Below are 25,466 nucleotides of genomic sequence, written 5' to 3'. Positions count from 1 at the left end.
AAAAGGGATAGAAAATGTCTTGGAAGAAATAATTGCTGAAAACTTCTCCAAGCTGGGGAAGGAAATAGTCTCCCAGACCATGGAAGTCCACATCTCCCAACACAAGGGACCCAAGGAGGACAACACCAAGATATATAATAATTAAAATGGCAGAGATCAAAGACAAGTACAGAGTATTAAAGGCAGCCAGAGAGAAAAAAGGTCCATCTACAAAGGAAAGACCATCAGGCTATCATCAGACTTCTCAGCAGAAACCTTACAGGCCAGAAGGGAATGGCATGATATATTCAATGCAATGAAACAGAAGGGCCTTGAACCATGAATAGTGTATCCAGCAATATTATCATTTAAATTTGAAGGAGGGATTAAACAATTCCCACATAAGCAAAGGTTGAGGGAATTTACCTCCCACAAACCATCTCTACAATGTATTTTAAAGGGACTACTCTAGATGGAAGTATGCCTAAGGCTAAATAGATGTCACCAGAGAAAATAAAACCACAGCAAAGAAAGTAAAATACTAACTAAATGCAAAATAAAATTAGCTATACAGAAAATAAGTCAAGGGAAACAAAGAGTACGGAATAAAACACCTAACATATAAAGAGTGGAGTTGAGGAAAAAGAAGGGAGAGAAATAAAGAATCATCAGACTGTGTTTATAAGTGAGTTAAGTTAGACAGTTAGAGAGTAAGGAAGCTGCTCTTGAACTTTTGGTAACCACAAATCCAGAGGCTGCGATGGCAATAAGCACATACCTATCGATAATCACCCTAAATGTAAATGGATAGAATGCACCAATCAAAAGACACAGAGTAATAGAATGGATAAAAAAGCAAAACCCCTCTATATGCTGCCTACAAGAGACTCACTTTAAACCCAAAGACATACACAGACTAAAAGTAAAGGGATGGAGAAAGATACTTCATGCAAACAATAGGGAGAAAAAAGGAGGTGTTGCAGTACTTGTATCAGACAAAATAGACTTCAAAACAAAGAAAGTCACAAGAGACAAAACAGGGCATTACATAATTTTAAATTGGTCAATCCAACAAGAGGATATAACCATTATAAATATCTTTGCATGCAACACAGGAATACCTACATATGTGAAACAAATACTAACAGAATTAAAGGAGGAAATAGAATGCAATGCATTCATGTTAGGAGACTTCAACACACCACTCACTCCAAAGTGGACAGAAAATAAGTAAGGACACAGAGGCACTGAACAACACATTAGAACAGATGGATCTAAGAGACATCTACAGAACTCTACACCAAAAGCAGCAGGATACACATTCTCAAGTGCACATGGAGCATTTTCCAGAATAGACCACATACTAAGCCACAGAAAGAGCCTCAGTAAATTCAAAAACATTGGAGTTGTACCAACTTCTCATATCACAAAGGTATAAAACTAGAAATAAATTATGCAAACCAAAAAGGCTCACAAACACATGGAGGCTTAACAACATGCTCCTAAATAACCAGTGGATCAATGACCAAATTGAAACAGAGATCAAGCAATATATGGAGACAACTGAGGAGAACAGCACAATGCCCCAACTTCTGTGGGACGAGGCTAAGGCAGTTCTAAGAGGAAAGTATATAGCAATCTAGGCCTATTTAAAGAAGGAAGAACAATCCCAAAGGAAGTCTAAAGTCACAATTAATGAAACTGGAAAAAGAAGAACAAATGAGGCCCAAAGTCAGCAGATGGAGGGACATAATATAGATCAGAGAATAAATAAGTAAAATTGGAAAGAACAAAACAATAGAAAAAATTAATGAAACCAAGAGATGGCTCTTTGAGAAAATAAACAAAATAGATAAACCCCTAGCCAGACTTACTAAGAAAAAAAGAGAAGCTATACACATAAACAGAATCGGAAATGAGAAAGAAAAAATAACTACAGACAACACAGAAATACAAAGAATTTTTAGAGAATACTATGAAAAATTATATGGTAACAAACTTGATAACCTAGATGAAATGGACAACTTTCTAGAAAAATACAACCATCCAAGACTGACTCAAAAAGAAACAGAAAATCTAAATAGACTAATTAACAGCAATGAAATTGAATCAGTAATCAAAAACTACCCAAGAACCCCTGACCAGATGGATTCACTGCTGAATTTTATTAGACATTTAGAGAAGACATGATACCCATTCCCTTTAAAGTTTTCCAAAAAATAGACGAGAAGGGAATACTTCCAAACTCATTGTACAAAGCCAGCATCACTCTAATACCAAAACCAGGCACAGACACCAAAAAAAGAAAACTACAGACCAATATCCCTGATGAACATAGATGCCAAAAAATACTCAACAAAATATTAGCAAACTGAATTCAAAAATACATTAGGAGGATCATACACCATGACCAACTGGGATTAATCCCAGGGATGCAGGGATGGTACAACATTTGAAAATCCATCAACATCATCCACCACATCAACAAAAAGAAAGACAAAACCACATGGTCATCTCCGTAGATGCTGAAAAAGCATTTGACAAAATTCAACATCCATTCATGATAAAAACTCTCAACAAAAGGGTATAGAGGGCAGGTACCTGAACATAATAAAGGCCATATACGACAAACCCATAGCCAACATCATACTTAACAGCAAGAAGCTGAAAGCTTTTCCTTTAAGATCGGGAACAAGACAAAGATGCCCACTCTGCCCACTTTTACTCAACATAGTGCTAGAGCTCCTAGCCACGGCAATCAGACAACACAACAATGTAAAAGGCATCCAGATTGGTAAGGAAGAAGCCAAACTGTCCCTGTTTGCAGATGACATGATATTGTATATAAAAAACCCTAAAGAATCCACTCCAAACCAACTAGCACTAATATCTGAATTCAGCAAAGTTGTGGGATACAAAATTAATACACAGAAATGTGTTGCATTCCTATACACTAACGATGAACTAGCAGAAAGAGAAATCAGGAAAACAATTCCATTTACAACTGCATCAAAAAGAATAAAATACCTAGGAAAAAACCTAGCCAAGGAAGTGAAAGACCCATACCCTGAAAACTACAGGACACTCTTAAGAGAAATTAAAAAGAGGACACTAATAAATGGAAATTCATCCCATGCTCTTGTCTAGGAAGAATTAATATTGTCAAAACGGCCATCCTGTCTAAATCTACAGATTGAAAGTGATCCCTATCAAAGTACCAACAGCATTCTTCAATGAACTGGAACAAATCGTTCTAAAATTCATATGGAACCACAAAAGAATAGCCAAAGCAATCTTGAGAAGGAAGAATAAAGCAGGGGGATCTCGCTTCCCAACTTCTAGTTCTACTACAAAACTACAGTAATGAAGACAATTTGATACTACCCAGGAACAGACCCACAGACCAGTGGAACAGAATAGAGAGTCCGGATATTAACCCAGACATATATGGTCAATTAATATATGATAAAGGAGCCATGGATAGACAATGGTGAAATGATAGCCTCTTCAACAGCTGGTGTTGGCAAAACTGGACAGCTATATGTAAGGGAATGAAACTGGAAAACTTCTGTACAGCAAAGGACACCAGCAGTAGAACAAAAAGGCATCCTACAGTATGGGAGAATATATTCATTACTGACATGTCTGGTAAGGGGTTGACATCCAAAATATACAAAGAGCTCACGCAGCTGAACAAACAAAAAGCTAATAATCCAATTTAAAAAATGGGCAGAGGAGCTGAACAGACACTTCTCCAAAGATGAAATTCAGATGGCCAGCAGGCACATGAAAAGATGCTCCACATCACTAATCATCAGGGAAATGAAAATTAAATCTACAATGAGATAACACCTCACATTAGTAAGGATGGCCACCATCCAAAAGACAAACAGCAACAAATGTTGGTGAGGCTATGGAGAAATGGGAACCCTCCTACATTGCTGGTGGGAATGTAAATTAGTTCAACCATTGTGGAAAGCAGTATGGAGGTTCCTCAAAAAACTCCAAATAGACATACCATTTGACCCAGGAATTCCACTCCTAGGAATTTACCCTAAGAATGCAGCAGCCCAGTTTGAAAAAGACAGATGCACCCCTATGTTTATCACAGCACTATGTACAATCGCCAAGAAATGGAAGCAACCTAAGTGTCCATTAGTAGATGAATGGATAAAGATGTGGTACATACACACAATGGAATATTATTCAGCCATAAGAAGAAAACATCCTACCATTTGCAACAACATGGATGGAGCTAGAGGGTATATTATGCTCAGTGAAATAAGCCAGGTGGGGAAAGACAAGTACAAAATGATATCACTCATCTGTGGAGCATAAGAACAAAGAAAAAAGTGAAGGAACAAAACAGCAGCAGACTCACAGAACTCAAGAATGGACTAACAGTTACCAAAGGGAAAGTAACTGGGGAGGAAGGATGGGAAGGGAGGGATAAGGGTCATTATGATTAGTACACACAGTGTAGTGGGGTGGGGGGGGGCACGGGGAAGGCAGTATAGCACAGAGAAGACAAGTATTGACTCTATAGCATCTTAGTACATTGATGGAGAGTGACTGTAATGGGTTATGTGGTGGGGACTTGATAATGGGGAGAAGCTAGTAAGCACAATGTTGCTCATGTAATTATATATTAATGATACCAAAATTAAAAACATTCATCCATAAAGTTTGGAATCATCTTCCAAATTCCTATTAATATTGATATTTTCACCTCCTCCCATGAGTCAGTTTTGTTTTTAGTGGCATCTAGACTTGTTAATCCTTTGCAGAAGATTTTCTATTTACTTTACCTAGATCCTTCCACTATGTGTGGTAACTATAGCCTTTGAAATGTCATTCTTAAAGAATAAGACTTGAGAGTCAAAATGACTCCTTGATCTATCAGCTACAAAATGGAAGTTTTGTTATCAGGCATGAAAAGATTGGTTTCATTGTACACCTCCATCAGAGCTCTGTGTGTCCAGGTACTTTGTCAATGAGCAATCATAATTTGAACGGAATCTTTCTGAGCAGTAGATCTCAAGAGTGGGCTTAAAATATGTAAACTATGTTGTAAACAGATGTACTATTATGCAGGCTTTGTTGTTCAATTTATAGAGCCTAGGCAGAGTAGATTTAGCACTGTTTTTAAGGGCCCTAGGATTTTCAGGATGATCAGTGAGCATTGGCTTCAACTTAAAGTCATCAGCTGCTTTAGTCCCTATGAAGACTGTCAGCTTGTCCTTTGAAGCTTTGAAGCCAGGCATTGATTTCTTCTGTCTAGATGGCATCAACTTCTAATATTAAGGCTGTTTTCATCTGCATTGAAAATCTATTGTTGAGTATAGCCACCTTCATTAATGATCTTAACTAGAAATTCTGGAGATTTTACTACAGCTTCTAAATCAGGACTTGCTGCTTCAGTTTGCACATTTCTGTTACATAGATGGTTTCTTTCCTTAAACCTCATGAACCAATGTCTGCTAGCTTCAAACTTTCCTTCTGCAACATCGTCACCTTTCTTAGCCTTCATAGAACTGAAGAGAATTAGAACCTTATTTGGGATTAGGCTTTGGCTTAAGAGAATGTTCTGTCTAGTTTGATCATCTGTCCAGACCACTAAAACTTTCTCCTTTTCAGCAATAAGTCTGTTTTGCTTCTTTATCGTTAATGTGTTCACTGGATTCAATTTCCTTCAAGAACTTTTCCTTTGCATTCATACCTAGGCTGTTTCATGTAAGAGGCCTAGCTTAAAGCCAATCTTTGCTTTCAACATGCTTCTAAACTAAGCTTAATCTTTTCTAGTTTTTTATTTAAAATAAGAGATTTGTGGCTCTTCCTTTCACTTGAATGCTTAGAGGCCATGGTAGGGTTATTAACTGGCCTAATTTCAATTTTGTTTTGTCCTAGGGAATAGGGAGACACAAGGAGAGGGAGAAAGATAGGGGAACAACCAGTCTGTAGAGTCAGAACACACACAGTGTTTAGTAATTAAGCTTGCCAGCTTACTGTGTGTGTGGTTCTTAGAGCTCCAAAACAGTTATTACAATAGTAGCATCAAAGATCACTGGTCACAGATCACCATAACAAATATAATAATGATGAAAAAGTTTGAAATACTGTAAGAATTACCAAAATGTAACAGACACAAATTGAGTAAATGCTGTTGGGAAAATGGTTCCAATGGACTTGGTCAATGTGTGGTAACTATAGCCTTTGAAATGTCATTCTTAAAGAATAAGATTTGAGAGTTGTGTCATCAGGCATGAAACTCCCCACACCTTCAATTTGTAAAAAATGTAGTATCTGCAGAGCACAATAAAATGAGGTATGCCTGTATTAGAGTAATTCTTTCATAGATGACAAGTATAAAATTTGGGCAGGATATTTATCACAGTTCTCAGAATAATTTGACCCTTGAAATGTGGGAACATGCTGGGTAAGACTTATTTTTAAATGGCTTTTCCCCCTGAAAGCACTCCCAGCCTATGCAGTGTAGAGTGGCTAAACAGAAAGCCACAATTTTATTGGCTTGAGGTGCCAAAGGACAGAGTTCAAGGCTGCCAGAGAAGCTGGAAATTAAGGAGAGAAAAGGAGGAGGCCTCCTATTTGCATAGGAACTCTATGAAATCTTTTGCTGACTATTGAATTGCTCATGCAAGAGGGAACTTCAAAGAGGCTAGTGAAAAACAATAATAGGAAAGACTAAAAGATGAGCAGAGATCTCAGCCTCCTACCTCCTCAAGAGAGACAGAGTTTGAAATTTTAAATGGCTCGGTAAACATCCTGGGATTTTTTTGAAGTCTCTAAAGAGCAACAGCTGAGGAGTAAAGACTATGGATTTAAGAATAAGCAAGTACAGTATGAATGAAATATAAAACCAAGCTGATCAACTAATGATCTAACTGTTCAAGGGGAGGTAACTGAATCCATATTTCTACTATGATGTGTTGTTAATAATGTCCAGTATACAATGAAATATTATATAGTTTGACAAGAAACAGGAAAATGTGATACATAATTAAGAGAAAAAGCAAAAAATAGTAGACCCCTATATGATTTATCTTTTAGAATTAGACATGAACTTTAATATTCTTACAGATGTTTCAAAGATTTGATGGAAAAGATAGTCAAAATGAGTAAAGAGATTGATAATTCAGCAAAAGAAAAAATAAAAACTAAAAAGGAATTAAATGGAAATCTAGTATTGAAAAGTATAATATTTGAAATGGAAAATTCATTGAATGAGCTGATCAACAGTTTGGAGAAGACAAAAGAAAGGTTAAATGAACTTGGACACAGATCAGTGGAAATTATCAAGTCAAGGAGCACAGAGAAAGAGATTGAGGGAAAAAAAGTAACAAACCCCAGTGACTTGGAGAACAGTGTTAGGCAGCCTAACATATGCATGTTTGTGTTCCAGAAGTAGGATAGAGAAAGAAAGGGGCAGAAAAAAAATATTTAAAGAAATAATGGCCTGATAGGGGGGTTAACATCAAAAATATATAAAGAATTCACACACCTCAACACCCAAAGAGCAAATAACCCTACTAAAAAACGGGCGGAGGATATGAAGAGACAATTCTCCAAAGAAGATACACAGATGGCCAACAGACACATGAAAAGATGCTCCACATCACTAATCATCAGGGAAATGCAAATTAAATCCACAATGAGATATCACCTCACACCAGTAAGGATGGCAAACATCAAAAAGACTAAGAACAACAAATGCTGGCAAGGATGTGGAGAAAGGGGAACCCTCCTACACTGCTGGTGAGAATGTAAACTAGTTCAACCATTGTGGAAAGCAATATGGAGGTTCCTCAATAAAAATAAAAATAGAAATACCATTTGACCTGGGACTCTCACTCCTTGGAATTTACCCAAAGAATACAACTTCTCAGACTCAAAAAGACATATGCACCCCTATGTTTATTGCAGCACTATTTACAATAGCCAAGGTATGGAAGCAAGCTAAGTGTCCATCAGTAGATGAATGGATAAAGAAGCTGTGGTACATATACATAATGGAATACTATTCAGCCGTAAGACAGAAATAAATCCTACCATTTGCAACAACATGGATGGAGGTGGAGGATATTATGCTCAGTAAAATAAGCCAAGTGGAGAAAGACAAATGGCAAATAATTTCCCTCATTTGTGGAGTGTAACAACGAAGCAAAACTGAAGGAACAAAATAGCAGCAGACTCACAGACTCCAAAAAGGGACTAGTTGTTTCTGAAAGGGAGGGGCGTGGGAGGAAGGGTCAGGAGGGAGGGAGAAGGGGATTGAGGGGTATTATGTTTAGTACACACAGTGTGGGGGGGTCTCAGGGAGAGCAGTGTAGCACAGAGAAGGCAAACAGTGAATCTGTGGCATCTTACTACACTGATGGACAGTGACTGCATTGGGGTATGGGTGGGGACTTGATAATATGGGTAAATGTAATAACCACATTGTTTTTTCATGTGAAACCTTCATAAGAGTGTATGTCAATGATACCTCAATAAAAAAAAAGAAAGAAATAGTAACCTATAGTTTCCCAAATTTGGTGAAAAAACATTATCTTACAGATCTAAGAAGCCTAGTGAACTACAAGCGTGATAAATACAAAGAAAATCACACCTAGACATATAATAATCAAACCAGAGATAAAGGGAAAATCTCAAAAGCAGAGGGGGAAAAAACAGAAGAAAATAATACAATTTTCAGATAACTTCTTATATAGGAAGCAACCAAAGCCAGACAGTGGAATGACATTTTTAAAGTGCTGAAGGAAAAAAGCTCTCAACCTAGAATTCTGGTGAAAATTTCCTTTAAAAATGAAAATATCCTTTAGATAAAGCTGGGAGTTTCCATTACAAGCAGGCTTGTACTATAGGAAATGTTTAAGGGAGTTCTTCAGGCTGAAGTGAAATAGCACCAGATGGAAACTTAGATCTACTGGGAGTAATGGCGGCACTAGAAATGGAAAATATGTAGGTAAATGTAAGAATGCCTTTTTTCTTTTCTCAATTTCTTTAAAAAGCAACTGTTCATTGTAAAATTTTTAGCATTGAAGAGTTTAACAAATCTAGATATAGGCAAATCTACAACAAATCTAAAATAAATGACAGTAGTAGCACAAAGGAAGGGGATGGATTAAATTATTGCAAGGAACTTATAAAGTGATGTGACACAAGAATAATTTTAAGTAGACTTTAGTGAATAAGGCTATAAATTATAATCTCTAGAAAGAATTCTTGTAAAAAATATAATTATCTCTTCTTCCCCACCCAATAACTAAATAAATAAATATGGCTGGAGAGGAAGAACAGAAGAGCAAAAACTAAATGGGGCAAATAGAAAACAAATGGCAAACTGATAGCTTAAATCCAACCACATCAAAATCTACAATAAATTAACATCATACCTAAGATAAGGAGCAAAGCAATAATTACTTTCATCAGTTCAAGATTGTACTGGACATTGTAGCCAGTGTAGTAAGACTAAAAAAAGAAAAAGCATACACTGTTACATAGAAAATCCTAAGGCATCCTCAAAACAACTATGTGAACTAGTAAGTGAATTTAGCAAGGACTTGGAATACATAATTCATGTATACAAAGCAAGTGTATTTCTATAAACTAGTAGCAAACTGTTAGGAAATGAAATTCAAAAAATAAGGTTTTGTTGAGGGGCTGCTGTTATAAATGGTATTAAGTACTTAGGAGTAAATTTAACAAAAGAAATACAAGACTTCTGCACTGAAAACTATAAAATGTTGCTGAAGTTAAGACCGTCGCTGAAATAAAATAAAGAAGACCATAATAAAGGAGACATGCATACATCATATTTGTGGATTTGAAGATTCAATATTCTTTAAGAAGTCACTTCTGAAATTCATCTTGATTTTAATAACAATCCTACTCCAAATCTCAACAAGGTTTTTTGTTCAAAATTGACAAGTTGATTCTAAAATTTATGTGAATGGAAAAAAAGTTTAAAAAGGTTGGACAAAGTTGTAGGACTAATTTTAAGTTGTACTGAAAAGCTGCAGTATCTAAGAGTGTAATTTTTGGCGTAAGAGCTAGAAAAATCACTGAATAGACGAGGGTCCAGAAAGGCACAGTCACACGTGCACACACATGCTCGCATATGTATGTTCAATTCAGTTTTGACAAACGTGTCAAGACAGGAAAAGAAACGGCTTTTCAGTAATGGTGCTGCAACAACTAGATAAACATGGAGAGGAAGTGAACCTCACCCCTCCTCACACACAATTTAATTGAAGGTGAAAGAATTACAGTCCTTAGTAAAAACGAGAATATCTTTGCAACCATCCCATATGCAGGATTCCTTAGGATATTAAAAGGTAAATTTAACTTCGTTAAAATAAAAGCTTTCCTCTATTTTTTCATTCTATATATTACCACTCCATTTTTTCTTTCTGTTTTGTGATTGTAATGGGCATAAAATGTATTATCTGGCAGTTGAAAATTTTCAAGAGGTTGGAGTTCATTGCATTTCTTCAAACATAAGCAAACCATTTACCAAATTTGGGGAGTATTTTATTCAAATTTTTTTCTGCCTGTTTTCTCTTTCTAAGACTTTAGTTAACACTGATGCTAGCATTTTTGATACTGTCACACAGGTCTGAGACACCATTTTTCCTTGATTTTTCTATTCTTTAGGTTGGATAATTTCTGTTTAAATTCATTGATTCTTCTACCATCTCAAATCTGCTTGTAGCTCATGCAGTGAATTTTTCATTTCATTTCTTGTTCTTTTCAACTCTAAAATTTCCATTTGATTCTTTTTTGTAGTTCACATTTTTTCCATTGAGTCTGTATTTTTTCAGTCATTATTAACATATTTTCCGTGAATTATTTGAACATATTTCTATCTGCTTTGAAGTCTGTGTGCTGAATTCAACATCAGCCCACTCAGAGTCACTTTCAGTTGGCTGCTTTCTTACCCCCATATGGGTCACACTTACCTGTTTATTTCTACATCTTATATTTTAGTTAGAAACATTGTAGATAAATCACTGTAGTGAGTCTGAATGTCTGGATTCTGGTGGTTCTTTTGAAAGCGTGTGTAAACTCAAACTGCAGTCCTTCCTCTGTGAGTGAGTGAGAGAGAGAGAGAGAGAGAGAGAGAGAGAGAGAGAGTGAGAGAATGTGTGTGTGTGTGTGTGTGTGTGTGTGTGTGTGTGTGTGTGTGTGTGTCACTGTATAGCTATGGGTGTGTCTGCTGTTTTTTGTGTTTTTTTATCCTTAAACCCATCTACCTCCCTAGAGGTTTTGCTTAACTTGCTTCTTTAGTGATCAGCCAGTTATTTGAGAAGAGAGCCCAAATACCTGAAGCCAATAAGGCTTTCACCTTCTTCTATTCCCTGATCTGTGTGTGCATTAGGGAACCACATACAAAGACAGCAAATTCTCATATCTCCCATTTTTGCTAGGCTCTCTGGGGCGGCCCACATACATGCATGCTTTAGTAGTCAACCAGGGATATGGAGAGTTTCTTATCTCAGCCTTTGGATAGCTGTCTTGTTTCCAAAATCTCACCCTTAATCTGAATTTGTAACCTCCAGCCAGTGAGTTTTCACTGTCTGAGCTGGGAAAGATTGAAACACGCCCCCCTGCCTGCTCCCCTCCAGAGGAAGACCATAAACTTAACAGTTCTTACCCTATAAGTAGCAGTTTTTAATGAGTATGCATCTTAGATTTTTGCCTGCCTTTGGGTGGTTTCTGGTGCCCTGAGGTAGTTATTTTTAATAATATGCCTAGTTTTATACTTACTTGCTGACAAATGGAATTGCTCAACTTCCTTACACTATTATCAACATTTTATTTTAGCTGTGTCCTGTGGGGCCACTATATATCTGGACTTGAGTTTTGGGTTTTTTTTCTGGTGGTGGCAATACTTTTCTTTTTTAATAGAAATTTAATTCACATACTACACAATTTGCCCTTTTAAAGTATACAGTTATTTTTTCAGTATATTCACAAAGTTGTGCAATCACCACTAGTTCTGGAACAGTTTCAGTTCTCAAGGAAGAAACCCTGTACCCACTGACAGTCATTCCCCATTCTTCCCTTCTCCCAGCCACTGACAATCACTTCTCTACTTTCTGTTTCTTCGGGTTTGCCTGTTCCAGACATTTCAAACAAATTGGATGCATAAAATATAACTTTTTTACGACTGATTTCTTAGCATAATGTTTTCAGAGTTCATCCACGGTAGAGCATGAATCAGTACTTCATTCCTTTATGGTTAAATAATATTGCATTGTATAGATACCAGATTTTTTTATACCATCACAAGTTGATGGACATTTGGATGTTTCCAGTTTTTTATTATTATGAATAATGCTGCTGTAAACGCATTCATATACAAATTTTTGTGTGGACGTATGTTTTTGATTCTCTTGGGTGTGATGTAGGAATGGAATTAATGAGTCATGTGGTAGCTGTTTAACTTTTTGAGGAGGTAATGGAGATTTTACCTGAAATTGGGTTTCATTCATTTAGCAGGGAAATTAATGTACTAACATTTATTGTGATTAAGTTGATTACAACTGTTTTGTGTTTCCTGTTTACTAGACTTTTCTGTTTATTGGGTTTATTTTTCTTTTCCTGCCTCTTTATTGGAATAATCAAGCCTGTATACTCCTCTTTTCTATCTAGTGAGAAAAGGTGGGCGTCCTGTTTCTACTTTTAAATTGCTAGTAAACAAGCTTAAACTTACATGTTTGTTTTAATGTCTCCGTTCAAGCTAGGAAAGAACAGCATGCTTTCAGTTCCTTCTTTTCCCCAGCATCTCTAATGAGGACACCTGGAATTAGTACTAGGTTCCCTTGTTTCTTTTATATCTTTACATTATGCTTTTCTTATTTTCTGTCAATACTTAACAATTTTTCTGATTTCTTTGCCCAGCATTATTTGTTATATAACAATTGTTTTTTTCCCTTCCTAATTCATTATTTATTTTGCAGGAGTACTTCCTCAAGGAATTATTTCAGATAGTCTTTGTGGCTAATAAATACTCTTGAGCCCTTGCATATTTAAAAAAAGGCTTTATTTTGCCTTTTCCTCTTGAACATTAGACTAGATTTAAAGTCATTTTCCTCAGAACTTTGAAGATACTATTCCATAGCTTGTTAGTGTCTATTGTTGCTGGTGAGAATTTTGATGTTGGTCTGATTCTCAGTCTTGGTTCTTCTCCCTAGAAATTCTTGGGACTTTCATTAGGGTTCAAGTTCTAATATTTTACTGCCCAGTCAGTATCTACATAGTATTTTTTTTCTGCCATCTGCTTAGCATTCAGTGGGTCCTTTCAATCTGAAGACTCCTATGTTTATCACTGGGACATTTTCATTTATAATTTTCTCCGAAACACTCTGGTTCTGGAATTCTTATTAAGCAGATATTGAAACTCCTAAAACCATCCACTATGGCTCTGAACTTTTTGTACTTTGTTTCTTTGTCCTTTTGTACTGTATTTTTGAAGTCCTCAGTAAAATTTTACTCACATTTTAATAATTCTCTTTGCAGTTCATTCCAGTTAACACTATTAACTGTGAAATCAGTGACATCATGACAATATATGTACCTAGGAGCAATATACTTCTCCTTATATAACAATTCTAGGGTATGTTCATGCTTTTTGTGTTCAACAAATCTAAAGATAAAAACTTCCTGCAAAATTTTTAAGTTATCTGGAATCTCTGTGTTGGTGCCCCATGTAGATCACCCAAAGGCATACTTCTTCTGCCCCCTAACTTATTGTACCCCTGACTTCCTCAGATGTTATTCTTTGTTTTATGTGTTTCTCTCCTACAGAGTGCTGGTTTTCCTCATCTATTTGGCGATTTGCTCATCTTTGTGTTTTAGTCCATTCACCTGCTTGAGTGTTCATTAGCTTACTGCCAGTGACTGTGAGGGAGGGTCAGGACAAGCTTCTGAGGGGCAAGGTTTCTGGTGCCTGTCCTCTGGTGTGGGTGCTCTCTTTCCTGCCAGAGTGAGGTTCAGCAGCTACCTGTGACAGTACTGCTCTGAAGCCCAGTGCGCATCCTTACTGCTTTAGCCTGGAACATAATGCGTCTGTGGGCTGCTGCTTAGCACAAGCTGGGAATGGAGGAGAACTGTGGGGGTAAGTGAGGGTGTAATTGGCCCCCCTGTTCCAAATGCAGCTCACCATGTGATCATCCTAATGGATGTCTGAGTGTGTCTGCCAACCCCCAGCTGTCTGTATTCATTGACTCTGGCTTGAAGCTCTCTTCTGACCACTCCTACTTTTGCAAATATCCTTGTCTACATGTGGCTTGGGCTGTGGCTTCCTGTAGTTTACTCCTCCTCCACCTTCCCCACTCCCTCCCCCCATAAATTTGATCTTGTCTGCTTCCAGGAGACTGCTGATAGTCTTTATTTTTCCCATGCATTTATCAATTGTATTTACTGAATTTAAATATCATTTCCTCAGAAGAGTCTTCCCTAACCACCCAATTTAAAGTAACCTCCCAATGACTATGAAAATAACCTCAGCTTATTTTCATTATAGCAGATTTATTTGACCCAATATTTATTTGACTTTTGTCAATCCTTCCAGACCTACATGCACACTTCATGTGGGGCCTTATGTGTTCTGTTTACCGCTATATTCCAAATGGTTAGAACAGTGTCTATAATATAATAGACAGTGTATGATAGCAAAATTGAGTGACTTTATATTTTTAAAAAATTATATATTACATATGCTTGAATTAAACAAATTTTAGATTTTTACACCAGGAACGAGGCTTAGCAAATACTCTTATGTTAACCTCTCTGTTCAAGACAGAACACCTTTATTAACCAAACAATTGCATTAATCTATGAATTAATACAAAATTCAGCACTTCAGTCCACATTTCATTAAAGCAAAGTTGTGGGTGGAGGGTGAGCAGCAAAACATTAATTTTCTAAGAACTTCACAAAATGGCCAGAAAAAGTCATAATTACATTTGCTGATAGTTTCTGTGACTATATGAGTTATAGCCTATTCTCATGTAAATTTTAATTTAAAATACATCACATCCTCATACAGTGTTGTAATGGAGCTCCTTTAGCAAACTCAAATCTCCAGATTCTTAGATTAAGCATTCACTCTACTGGAAAAATTTTTACTTTTGTTTCCTGTATCTCTTAGAATAAATTTGGTAATTCTTATCAGCTTACCAGCCAATTTGTGATAGTAATGAACAGTTTGAGTAGGCTTCATTTGCTAATCATATTATTTTTTCAGTTCCTATATAATTTTTACAAAATAACATTTTTATTTTCTACATAGAGATCAAGTTTTTATTCCCACATTTTTCCTTGAAAATATTTTAAATTTTGTACTGAAAAAAGTAAAGAGGAAGTCACCTTATAGAAAAAAATCAAAATTTATCTCTTTTATAAAATAAAGAATATTTATATGTACTGTTTGTAAATCTGTAGTGTACCTATACCAGTATCAAAAGGATGAGCTTAAACCTTATAGAATTAACCTTTCACACCTTTATAGTTCTGATGGAAATTTTAAAATTTTGTTTTCTTATTACTTAGGCAAAGATGCAATTTACACAATTCCAGTGAAAAATATTCTTGCTGTGGAAAAACTGGAAGAGAGCTCTTTCAACAAGAAAAATGTAAGTTACATAAATAATCATTTAAGTTAAAAATAAATTAATTGGAAAATTTCAAGAGGTTATTTTAGTATTTGACATTACTCATTGATATTTTATAATTGCTGGCTGGAATTGTATATTAAAATTTTCCATTATTGTTCATGCCTGAGGTAGTCTGTCTAACCTATTAAGTTATGGATACCTTGTTCAATACTTCCTTATTATCAAACTTCTCAACTTGACATTCAAGACTTTAACAATATAGTTTCAACCAGTCTGTGCAGCCTAATCTCCCACTCAGTAGATGTCATACACTCCAGCCAACACGATGATTTCCTGGTTTCTCTGTATTTTCCGACTGCTTTGCCCTCACTCATACTTTTTCCTCCATCTGAAATGCCCTCCCTTTATTCCTAGTTATGTGATAGTCCATTCCTTTAGACATGTGTGGCTTCTGAAGATGATACTCTGTTTTTTTTGTTTTTTTTGTTTTTTTTTTTGAGAGGGCATCTCTCATATTTATTGATCAAATGGTTGTTAACAACAAAAAAATTCAGTATAGGGGGGTCAATGCTCAATGTACAATCATTAATCCATCTCAAGCCTAATTCTCGTCAGTCTCCAATCTTCTGAAGCATAACGAACAAGTTCTTACATGGTGAACGAATTCTTACAGAGTGAATAAATTCTTACATGGTGAACAGTACAAGGGCATTCATCACAGAAACTTTCGGTTTTGATCATGCAATATGACCTATGAACCATCAGGTCAAATATGAATATTCATTTGATTTTTGTACTTGATTTATATGTTGATCCCACATTTCTCCTATTATTATTATTATTTTTATTTTTAATAAAATGCTGAAGTGGTAGGTAGATGCAAGATAAAGGTAGAAAACATAGTTTAGTGCTGTAAGAAGGCAAATGTAGATGATCAGATGATCAGGTGTATGCCTATGGACTAAGTATTAATCCAGGCTAGACAAGGGCAGCAAGACATCCACGGATGCAGAAGATTTCTCTCAAAGCAGGGGGGGTGAGATTCTGAGCCTCACCTCTGTTGATCCCCAAATTCTCACCTGATGGCCCCCCTGCGACTGTGCCTGTCTTAGGTTGTTCCTCCCTTGAGGAATCTTACCCGTCTCTGGCTAACCAGTCATCTTCCGGGGCCATACAGGGAAATGTAAAGTTGGTAAGTGAGAGAGAAGCCATATTGTTTGAAAAGGTTAGCTTTTTACTTCTTTGCAGATTTATGCCCTGTGGCTTCTATGCCCAGCACTTGTCTCGAGGTATCTTTACCACCTGGAGGAATTATGATACTCGGTAAATTCGATATGAGGCACGAATTCTATTTAAGGTTTGTAATTAGGAAGGAAGAAGAAAAGCTATAGATGTAGCATATGAAGGAAACTTGGGAGGATTGATTATTTCTTTGACATATCTTCTTGTATAGTACCTTAAGTATGTATAGGTTTTAAACTACTAACTAATTTGCACACACATATTAACATAATAGGAATACGGTGACATAAACAAAGCAAATCTATAATTACCAGCCATCTCCAGTGAAGCCAAGAAAACCATTTAGGCACCCTAGGCATTTGTGAAAATTTATCTATGATATGATGGATATTTTCCAACTGTACTTGAACCATCAGACAAATTAAAGCAGCCCATTTCTGGGATCTGTTCACATCCCATATGTTCTTTTAACCATAGATAGTCTATAGTCATGAGATTTTGGGGTATGATACTCTGTTGTACTGCTTAGTACCACATGACTCAGATTGTCCTTGGGACTTGAAAAGTAACAGTTCATAAGACACCTGAGCATCAGTTATCTAGAGAAGCAAACTTTATTTCTGTTACATACATTTTTCTGTTTTATACTATGTGTTGGTTTTTTAGACTTTGTCACTAACTTTTCATCTTAATTGCCTATGAAGATGTTCCAAGTAATACATATGGAGAAGCCACTCTACGTCCAGGCAAATAATTGTGTAGAAGCAAATGAATGGATAGAAGTGCTCTGCAGGGTGAGCCGATGCAATCAGAACAGGCTCAGTTTTTATCATCCCTCTGCATATCTAAATGGAAGCTGGCTCTGTTGCCAGGAGACCAGTGAAAACATTCTCGGCTGCAAGCCATGTACTGCGTAAGTTTCTTTCTGATTAAAAAAGCAATGTTTCAAATGTGGTATATTCATACAAAAAAAATCATTCATCCATGAAATGCAATGAAGTACTGATATGTGCTACAAAACAGATGAACCTTAAAAACATACTAAGTGAAGAAAGCCAGACACAAAAGCCATTTATATAAAGTGTCCAGAACAGGCAAATCATAGAGACAGAAATTAAATAGTGATTGTGAGGGGCTGGAGGGAGAGAAGAATGAGAAGTGCTAATAGATGTGGGGTTTCTTTTTGGGGTGATGAAAATATTCTTAAATTGTGGCTGGCATAAGTCAAAAGAGGGGGGGAAGTTCAGTGTCACGTAAATGTACAAGCCTGACCAAAATATCAAGTAAGGACTTAGCTTCTCTTACTGTTTGGAACGGCCATTATAGACTTCAGAAGTAATGTATTGCCTTTGTGATGAAGCATAGATTATGAAAATGATTTTACTTTAAATTCCCCTCCCTTTGATTAGAGTTGCCTAATAACCAAATCTCTCTCAGTCTCATGTTATTTAATTATCAGAGGAGATTAGCTTTCTGAGGTTCCTTCTGCAAAATTCTGTGGTTTTGTTTTTCATCTCAAACCATCAAAAGTCTTTGGTATGTTAATAAAGGGATATTTTTCTAACATCTTTATTTTATTTTTACCATAGAGGTGTCCCTGCAGACATCCAAATAGATATTGATGAAGATAGAGAAACAGAAAGAATTTATTCCCTTTTTACTCTCAGTTTACTTAAGTTGCAGAAAATGGAAGGTAAATGCACATTTAAAGTATTTTTATATAACCATGATATTCATTACCAATTCTTGAAGTATTGCTTTGGCATTATCTTAAAGTTGAAAATACATATTTACCAAAGTCGACAGACTCCCAAAGGGGGCTTTTTTCAGAGATACTTGTGAAGTAAAAATACTGTTTTTTGTATAAATGTTAATTAATAAAATGAATGAATTTTGGTTATCTATGCATTTCCCGAGGAAATCTCCCCAGCTTGAGACACTTCAAAAGTTCTTATTTATACTACAAATTATATTTATAGAATTTAGTTGTCTGATCAGCGTTTTCATTGCTCGCTATAGAGGCTTGTGGAACTATAGCCGTCTATCAAGGACCACAGACGGAGCCTGACGACTATTCTAACTTTGTAATCGAGGACTCTGTAACAACCTTTAAGACAATTCAACAAATAAAAAGCATCATAGAGAAGTTAGATGAACCTCATGAAAAGTATAGGAAGAAAAGATCAAGTAGTGCAAAATATGGGAGCAAGTAAGTGTTTTTAAGATTTTAAACGTAGTGTGAGATCGCCTCTGTCACTGTGCACTCAGACCTGAGACCCAGGCCTCCTGCTTGCCTTCATCTTTCAAGGCCCCGTGCAGAGCCTTTGTCTTGGGCAAGTTTCCCTGGCCACTCACACAGTGGTCTTTGTCTTTTCTATTCTGGTATCATTTCATTATGTTGATACTGTACTTTATCACCACTTTTAATGTTAATATTCTAATGTAATTCATTAAATTGAATACTTAGTAGCTTTTTGTTTTTGTTTTTACTAATCCTCTTCCTTTTTAGTATTTCAGTATCTCCCACAATACATACAAACTACAAAAAAATAAATCACTGTGAAAGTGCTAGAAGTATTTTACAGTTGATTCTTTGGATCCCTCTCAGATGTAGATTGACAGTACAGTGCATAACAATAGCAGCAGCTAACGTTTACTAGGAACTTATTCCACCACCAGGCGGTTGCCTGGTACTTCACACCACACCACTGGAGATCACTGTTAGCAGCAAGTAACACAGAGGTCCAATTGAAGTGGATAAACCAATAGGAAACTTTTTCATCTCACAAAGTCAGTCCTAACCTCTGTGCTAGGTTAGTTCAGCAGCTCAACACAGTCATCAAGCAGCTCAACGCTGTCAATGTGTCATCATTCAGCCACCCTTAACATGATGATTTCTGACTTCCTCAGGCCTGTCCCTTCATGGCCACAGGTGGGCTGCAGTAGTTTAGAGCCTCATTTTTGTACAGTGGTGTCCAGAGGCAGAAAGCTGGTTCCTCCTCACTAAGAGAAAAGACCTTATCTAAAGTTACCCCTAGCTTCCCTGGAACACTGGGGCTGTCCAGAACTAGCACTAGAATTAGGGTTCTGTTTGCACAGAAGTAAATAGGAAGGGCATGGTTCTTAGACCAGCAAACAAGTGTTTGCCACAGTGTACACTCCTATCGATCCTCACTCTAGCTCAGCATGGTTATAGTCCCCATTTTACAGCTAGAGAAACTGAGGCTTAGGGCAGTTAAGTGCCTTGCCTAAGGTCACACAGCTGACTAGTGAGGGGGCTTTGAATCTTAGTTTCCCATTTTAAATATTCTTTAAAAATTATGTGTGGTAATAATTTATGAATAATAAAAATCAGTTGGGCAGGTATAAATAAGATAGAGGGCTCAGTGCATTAGAAAGGTTATTATAAGCATCCTAATCCTGTTATTTCCACATTAATATAATTAGTTTTCTTACAAAAGTAGTAATGCGGTTTGCTTGGAGCCATGGGCTATCTCCGTATGAAGTCCTAGTCAGTGCTTGACCATCCTTCTTAAATAGTACCTCCCAGCTGATACCCACACCCACTATAACCCCTTCCCAGTTTCATTTTTCTCTGTTAAAAAATATCTAAATATTTTACTTGTTCATTTCATTTCCCCTATATGAGAATATAATCAACTTCATGAGGGCAAGGCTTGTCTATTTTGTTCACTACTGCATCCATAGCTTCTAAAATAGTGCCTTACATTTAATAGGTGGTCAGTAAACACTTACTTAATAATAAGACTCAGCATGAGAAATTATCAAGGGAAAATTATAAATAACGGATACTATTAGATATGTGTCACTTTTTTAAGTGTTATATTTTTTAACTTTGAGAAAATGATTTTCTTTTTTTCTAGGGAAAATCCAATTGTTGGGAAAACATCTTAGAGCTGTGTTGACAATTGATTCAGAAGAACTGGAAAATACTATTTTGTTGGAGTTTTTCAATTCATATATTTTGTTCGTAGTATTTAAGAATGAGCATTGGCTTCAGTGTTACCTGTATTCATATTGTATTTAATATTTAATAACTGAAATTAACTACTTGGGAATCCTAGTATTACTAGAGAATTTGAAACTCAGGATTCCCTTCATTATCTTACATGTCAAAGCCATGTTTCTGCAACTTCTTTTTAATAGAAAAAATCTTCCTAAAGAAGCTTTGTAACAAAAGAACTCCTCCATAGCAAGAAACCATCTCTTCTTGTAACACTCCATTCTGTGGACTTTTCACTACCATTAGTGCCTGCTCTATACTGCCAGCATGTGTTTTTAGTAGAAAATCCCAGTCCATAACAGTTCAGAGCTTTCCATTTAGTTCATTTACACCCACCCTTTTCAGAAAAGAAAAAAAAAGATTTTCCTTTGGTCCATTAGGAACTGCAACCGAAACTTTAGAAAACTTCCAGGGCATCCTTCAAAGTTGGAAGAGCCTTTTGTCTAAGATGTAAACAGAACTCAGATAGGAGGAATCAGGGAACGTGCACTATTGTGCACATCTTGTTTACATTTAGGACGAGTGATGGCAGAGGTAATAAAATGAGACCACTAAATTTTTTTCATCACTTTAAATATCAGGTACTCATTTTCTTGAGAGTTAAGGTAAATATGACTTCAAAGGATATCTTTTCTGAAAAAGAAGAGAAAGTAAACAGTGAAAGAAAGTGGTAGGAAAATCACTTGACTTCACTGGTAACTCCATATTATTATAAGGGCCGCCATAAGGATGCCCTCCTCATTTGAGGTTGAGAGCTAACTCGAGAACAGTCACTCGGAGCACTTTAATAATCTGGGCTGCCCCAGATTACACTTCAGATACTCCGTGGTATCTAATCTTTATGATCAGTTTAATGATCAGTGTTTAAGTCTAGAAATAGTACTTTCCTGAAAATGTTTGTATTTCATTGCTGTTTCCTTTTTGCCTGCTAGCCAAATGGAATTTGGGCAAGCAACTGTTTGAAATCCTGTTTTTCCCTAATAATTTACTTTTATCCTAAAAACTGTAATTGTAAATAAGCAGTTGAAGCAAGTTGCCACCTTGAAGAGGGATACACTTTGCTTCATCAGTATTAAAAACTATGGTACTCTTACTTTGTCTTTTTAAATCTAAAACATTTTCTAAATGTGGTACTTTGAACCTTGGAGTATTTACACGTTTCTGTTTAAAACTGTGACTCATTGTAAATCTAGCTAGTAGTGCTTTTTTCATTTCTCTGAGCATAAGCTATATTTCAAAATACTCTTTGCCAATTATGTTATTGGTGAGTAATTGTTTTTAAATTGCATTGTTTCTAGGTGGCTATTTTTAAAGACCATTGGCACACAAAGTTGTTCCATAAATGATTATAAGCGAGCAATGTATTTCTCTAAATGACTTGTAAAAATCAATTGGTTTTATTTAAGAATCAGTCCTAATCTGCATTATGGTAGCTTATTCCTGGCCCATTTTAAAGACAAGTTTGAGAGAGTCCTTTAAATTTCATGGTCTTACAGATTCCATAAACTATACTGATTTATAAATGTGAAAGAATTTAAGCATTTAATGAATTTCTCATTGTTGGGTTTCATTGAGAATGAAATTTCCTGTTAAGAATCTCTGAAATTCCACCTGAAAAGGACACATGAGCAGGCCAAATACCACTCATTAACTTCAGCGGTTTTTTTAGGCCTCTCCCATTTTTTTCAAGGTGGAATAGTCTTCTGATATTTTTAATATCAAATCCCCAATTATGATCGTTTTCAAAGATCACAGCATTATCAATGGGACCAAGGCTGTGTGAATATATGACTGAATTTGAAGGGAGAGTTTAGTCATCTGAAGAAGTTACTTTCTTCACATGACACTTTTAAATAGCCAGTTTGACTAGAATTAATCAGGTTGGCACAGCCTTAAAAGAAGTAATGTGAAATTAAGTAAATTTTCTTTGAAAGTGTTCTGAAATAAGTGACCACGTCGGAAGGACCGTCTGATAACCAAGGTACTTGTTTTATGGGCCCCATTCCTCTGCTGTCCCTTGAGTATTTTTTACTGCCCCATTTGCTTTCTCTGCCTTATCCACACTTGAAACAAATACATGGCAGCTCACTTCACCCTGAAAGACTGAAAACCCCAAGAAGGAAAGAGGAGGAGGATGCGGAGAAGCCCCCGCAGCGGCGCCGTCCGGTCCTCCCGGCCGTTTCCGTCCGGAGCTGGTGTTGCTTGTGTTGTCGTTACTGTTCATTGTGTGTTTTGTTAGCTGAGTTTTTTTAATATTCATTTAATAAGATGATGGCAATAGCAGAGTTTTTTACAACCGGGAATATAATTTACCAAATTGAACAATGTTATTTCCCAAAGAAATACGTTTATAGTATCACAGGTAATGGTTAAGTGTCAAAATTAGGCTTTCCTTATACAAAACAGGAGATGAATGGTGTGACTTTTGTTTCTGTTTCTGAAGCTTGATTTCACTTATTTATCAGAAAGCCTCATTCATGCCAAGTTTTAGAAAACAGATTTTTTTAAAGTAAAGGCACCTTTAATTTGTTCTAATGGTACATCGTGTAAAGACAGAAGGCTACAAAGCTGTTCAGGTGTCCTTACAGTATATGAAAATTACAGGACTTACTCTAAAGTTAAATGACCAGTCCTGACTGATATTATCTGCTTCCATTTTTATTAACTTGGAAATTAATATGCTAGTAAATATTGATTTTTACAGTGTCCAGTTTGAAATTGTAAGTTATCAAAACAATGTAGTGAATTTGTGTAACCATGTTGTATTGTTGAGAATGTATTTTTATTTAAATTTTATTTTCTTATCAAGAGTATTATAAAAATTAAAAACTTTTGTAACTGTTGCTTGGAAATAACTCAGATAAATTACAAGAAGTCTATACATTCTTTGTAAGACTTACTTTTTTATTTACAAATTCTTATTTAAAATTACTGCACCCTGTCTATTAGTACAGGCATAGAAGTTAGAAGTCCTAAATAACACAGACCAAAGCAATCTAGAAAAGGCTTAGTATTCTTTAACTGGCCTGCTCTTTGATGGCTGTGATCCTTTTTCATTTATGCATTCAACAGACTTGTTTTGAGGACCTTCAGTGTGCAGGCGCCATGCCAGATCCCATCATTCCCCAGCACCATGCACATCTGGTGTGAAGAAATATATTCCACTCCTGTCTGGGTAAATAGCTGAGTTTTTCAGCCTGTTGGACTTTTTGAAGACTCCTGTTGTACTTCTCTCAAAAAAGTCAACATCAGAGCCTCTGCTTACCCCGGTCCCACATAGGTTAGCCTACCCTGTAGCTTGACCTTCAGTACATCCTTTTGGATGTTAGAATTTGACCATGTTGTACTATTTTGCTTAATTATCTAGAGAATATAAAGTGACCACACCAAAGACCAGGATAGTCTGTAACTTGTGCTCTGGAGAGAAGCTGTCCCCTTTAGTTCTACAGCATCCCTAAATAAAATTCCATAAAACTTAGCCCCTGTGACTCCAAAGACTGTAAGTTTAATAAAAAGTACCAAATAGGGCTCTGCATCTCTAAGGAGCTTATTTTTATTGAAACACCAGAATCCTGCTCATACTAGCCCATGTATTAGCATAGAACTTACCAGAAACATCAAAGACTTAGGGTTCTATCTGATGATGTAAACAAGCTAGTTCTTTAGAGAGGGGGCAATACTTGAGTTGGGTTTCTCTTCCCAAATTGCATTGTTCCAAAACAAGAGGCAGCAGAGGCCAAGCATATCCGTCTTTATGTGTACACAAGAATAAGAAACAAGGCATAGCATGGCCCTGCTGGCTTCCAGTTGCTGATCTAAGTTTCACTACTTCAAGTGAGTGGCCAGTGGCTGACCCTTCAGAGAGTACCGTCTCGGGTAGAGCATGCTTCACAATAACCTGACCAAGGTTCAGAGTTGGGTCTTGATTCCTCATACATCCATACATCCATACCTGAGGTTTGGTCTTAGGCCAAACTGTAGGTTTTTTGGCTTTTCATTTTGCCATTTGATTTACTGGTTTCATGACACCACTTGCCACCATATGTTAAGCGTATGCCCATAAATTAACAGCAGAGAAGGTGTGTAACCTGTTTGAAGTCCTATTAAGATTCATTTAATTTACTAACGTATTTCAAATCCTATGTTTCATGCTATCAAAATCTTTGTGCTTTCTTTGTATTGATTTACTTTTTGCATGGAGTTCAGTCCTTAAATATGCTCATTAAGGTTTTTGCTCATTAAAGGAAGAATTCTTTTGTCTGGAGTGAACATTGTTTTCCAAATTCAACATATTTCTCAACTCCACCCAGAACTGAGAAGATCGTGCTGCTAAAGAAGCACCCATCATTTTTTGTTTTTAAATTTTCTTGAAGTACAGTTGACATTAATTTTAGGCACACAACTTAGTGATTCAGCAATCACAATACATTACAAAATGCTCACCAAGATAAGTGTTAACATCTATTGCCATACAAAATTACTACAATGTTAATTGACTATATTCCCTATGCTGTATTTTTCATCTCTGTGACTTACCAAAGCTCTGCAGCACTTTTTTGTTTTTTTTGGCAAGTGATGTT

At 36.3% G+C, this 25,466-nt stretch overlaps 1 protein-coding gene across 2 annotated transcripts in view; it reads left to right on the top strand.

Moving 5' to 3' along the window:
- The window catches only part of RASA2 (RAS p21 protein activator 2), a 174,966-nt gene extending 149,811 nt beyond the window's left edge, over positions 1–25,155 (top strand). For both annotated transcript variants that reach the window (XM_037022944.2, XM_037022943.2), the window contains exons 20-24: positions 15,556–15,638; positions 17,567–17,775; positions 18,452–18,555; positions 18,882–19,071; positions 20,747–25,155. In XM_037022944.2, coding sequence (XP_036878839.2) covers positions 15,556–15,638; positions 17,567–17,775; positions 18,452–18,555; positions 18,882–19,071; positions 20,747–20,777 — 617 coding nt within the window. In that variant the 3' untranslated portion in view covers positions 20,778–25,155. The remainder of the gene's footprint in view (positions 1–15,555; positions 15,639–17,566; positions 17,776–18,451; positions 18,556–18,881; positions 19,072–20,746) is intronic.
- Positions 25,156–25,466: the final 311 nt, after the last annotated feature.

The sequence above is a fragment of the Manis javanica genome, chromosome 3, assembly GCF_040802235.1.
Source record: "Manis javanica isolate MJ-LG chromosome 3, MJ_LKY, whole genome shotgun sequence".
NCBI lineage: Eukaryota > Metazoa > Chordata > Mammalia > Pholidota > Manidae > Manis > Manis javanica.
Note: the sequence above shows the minus strand (reverse complement) of the source record. Positions and strands in the feature narration are given on the sequence as shown.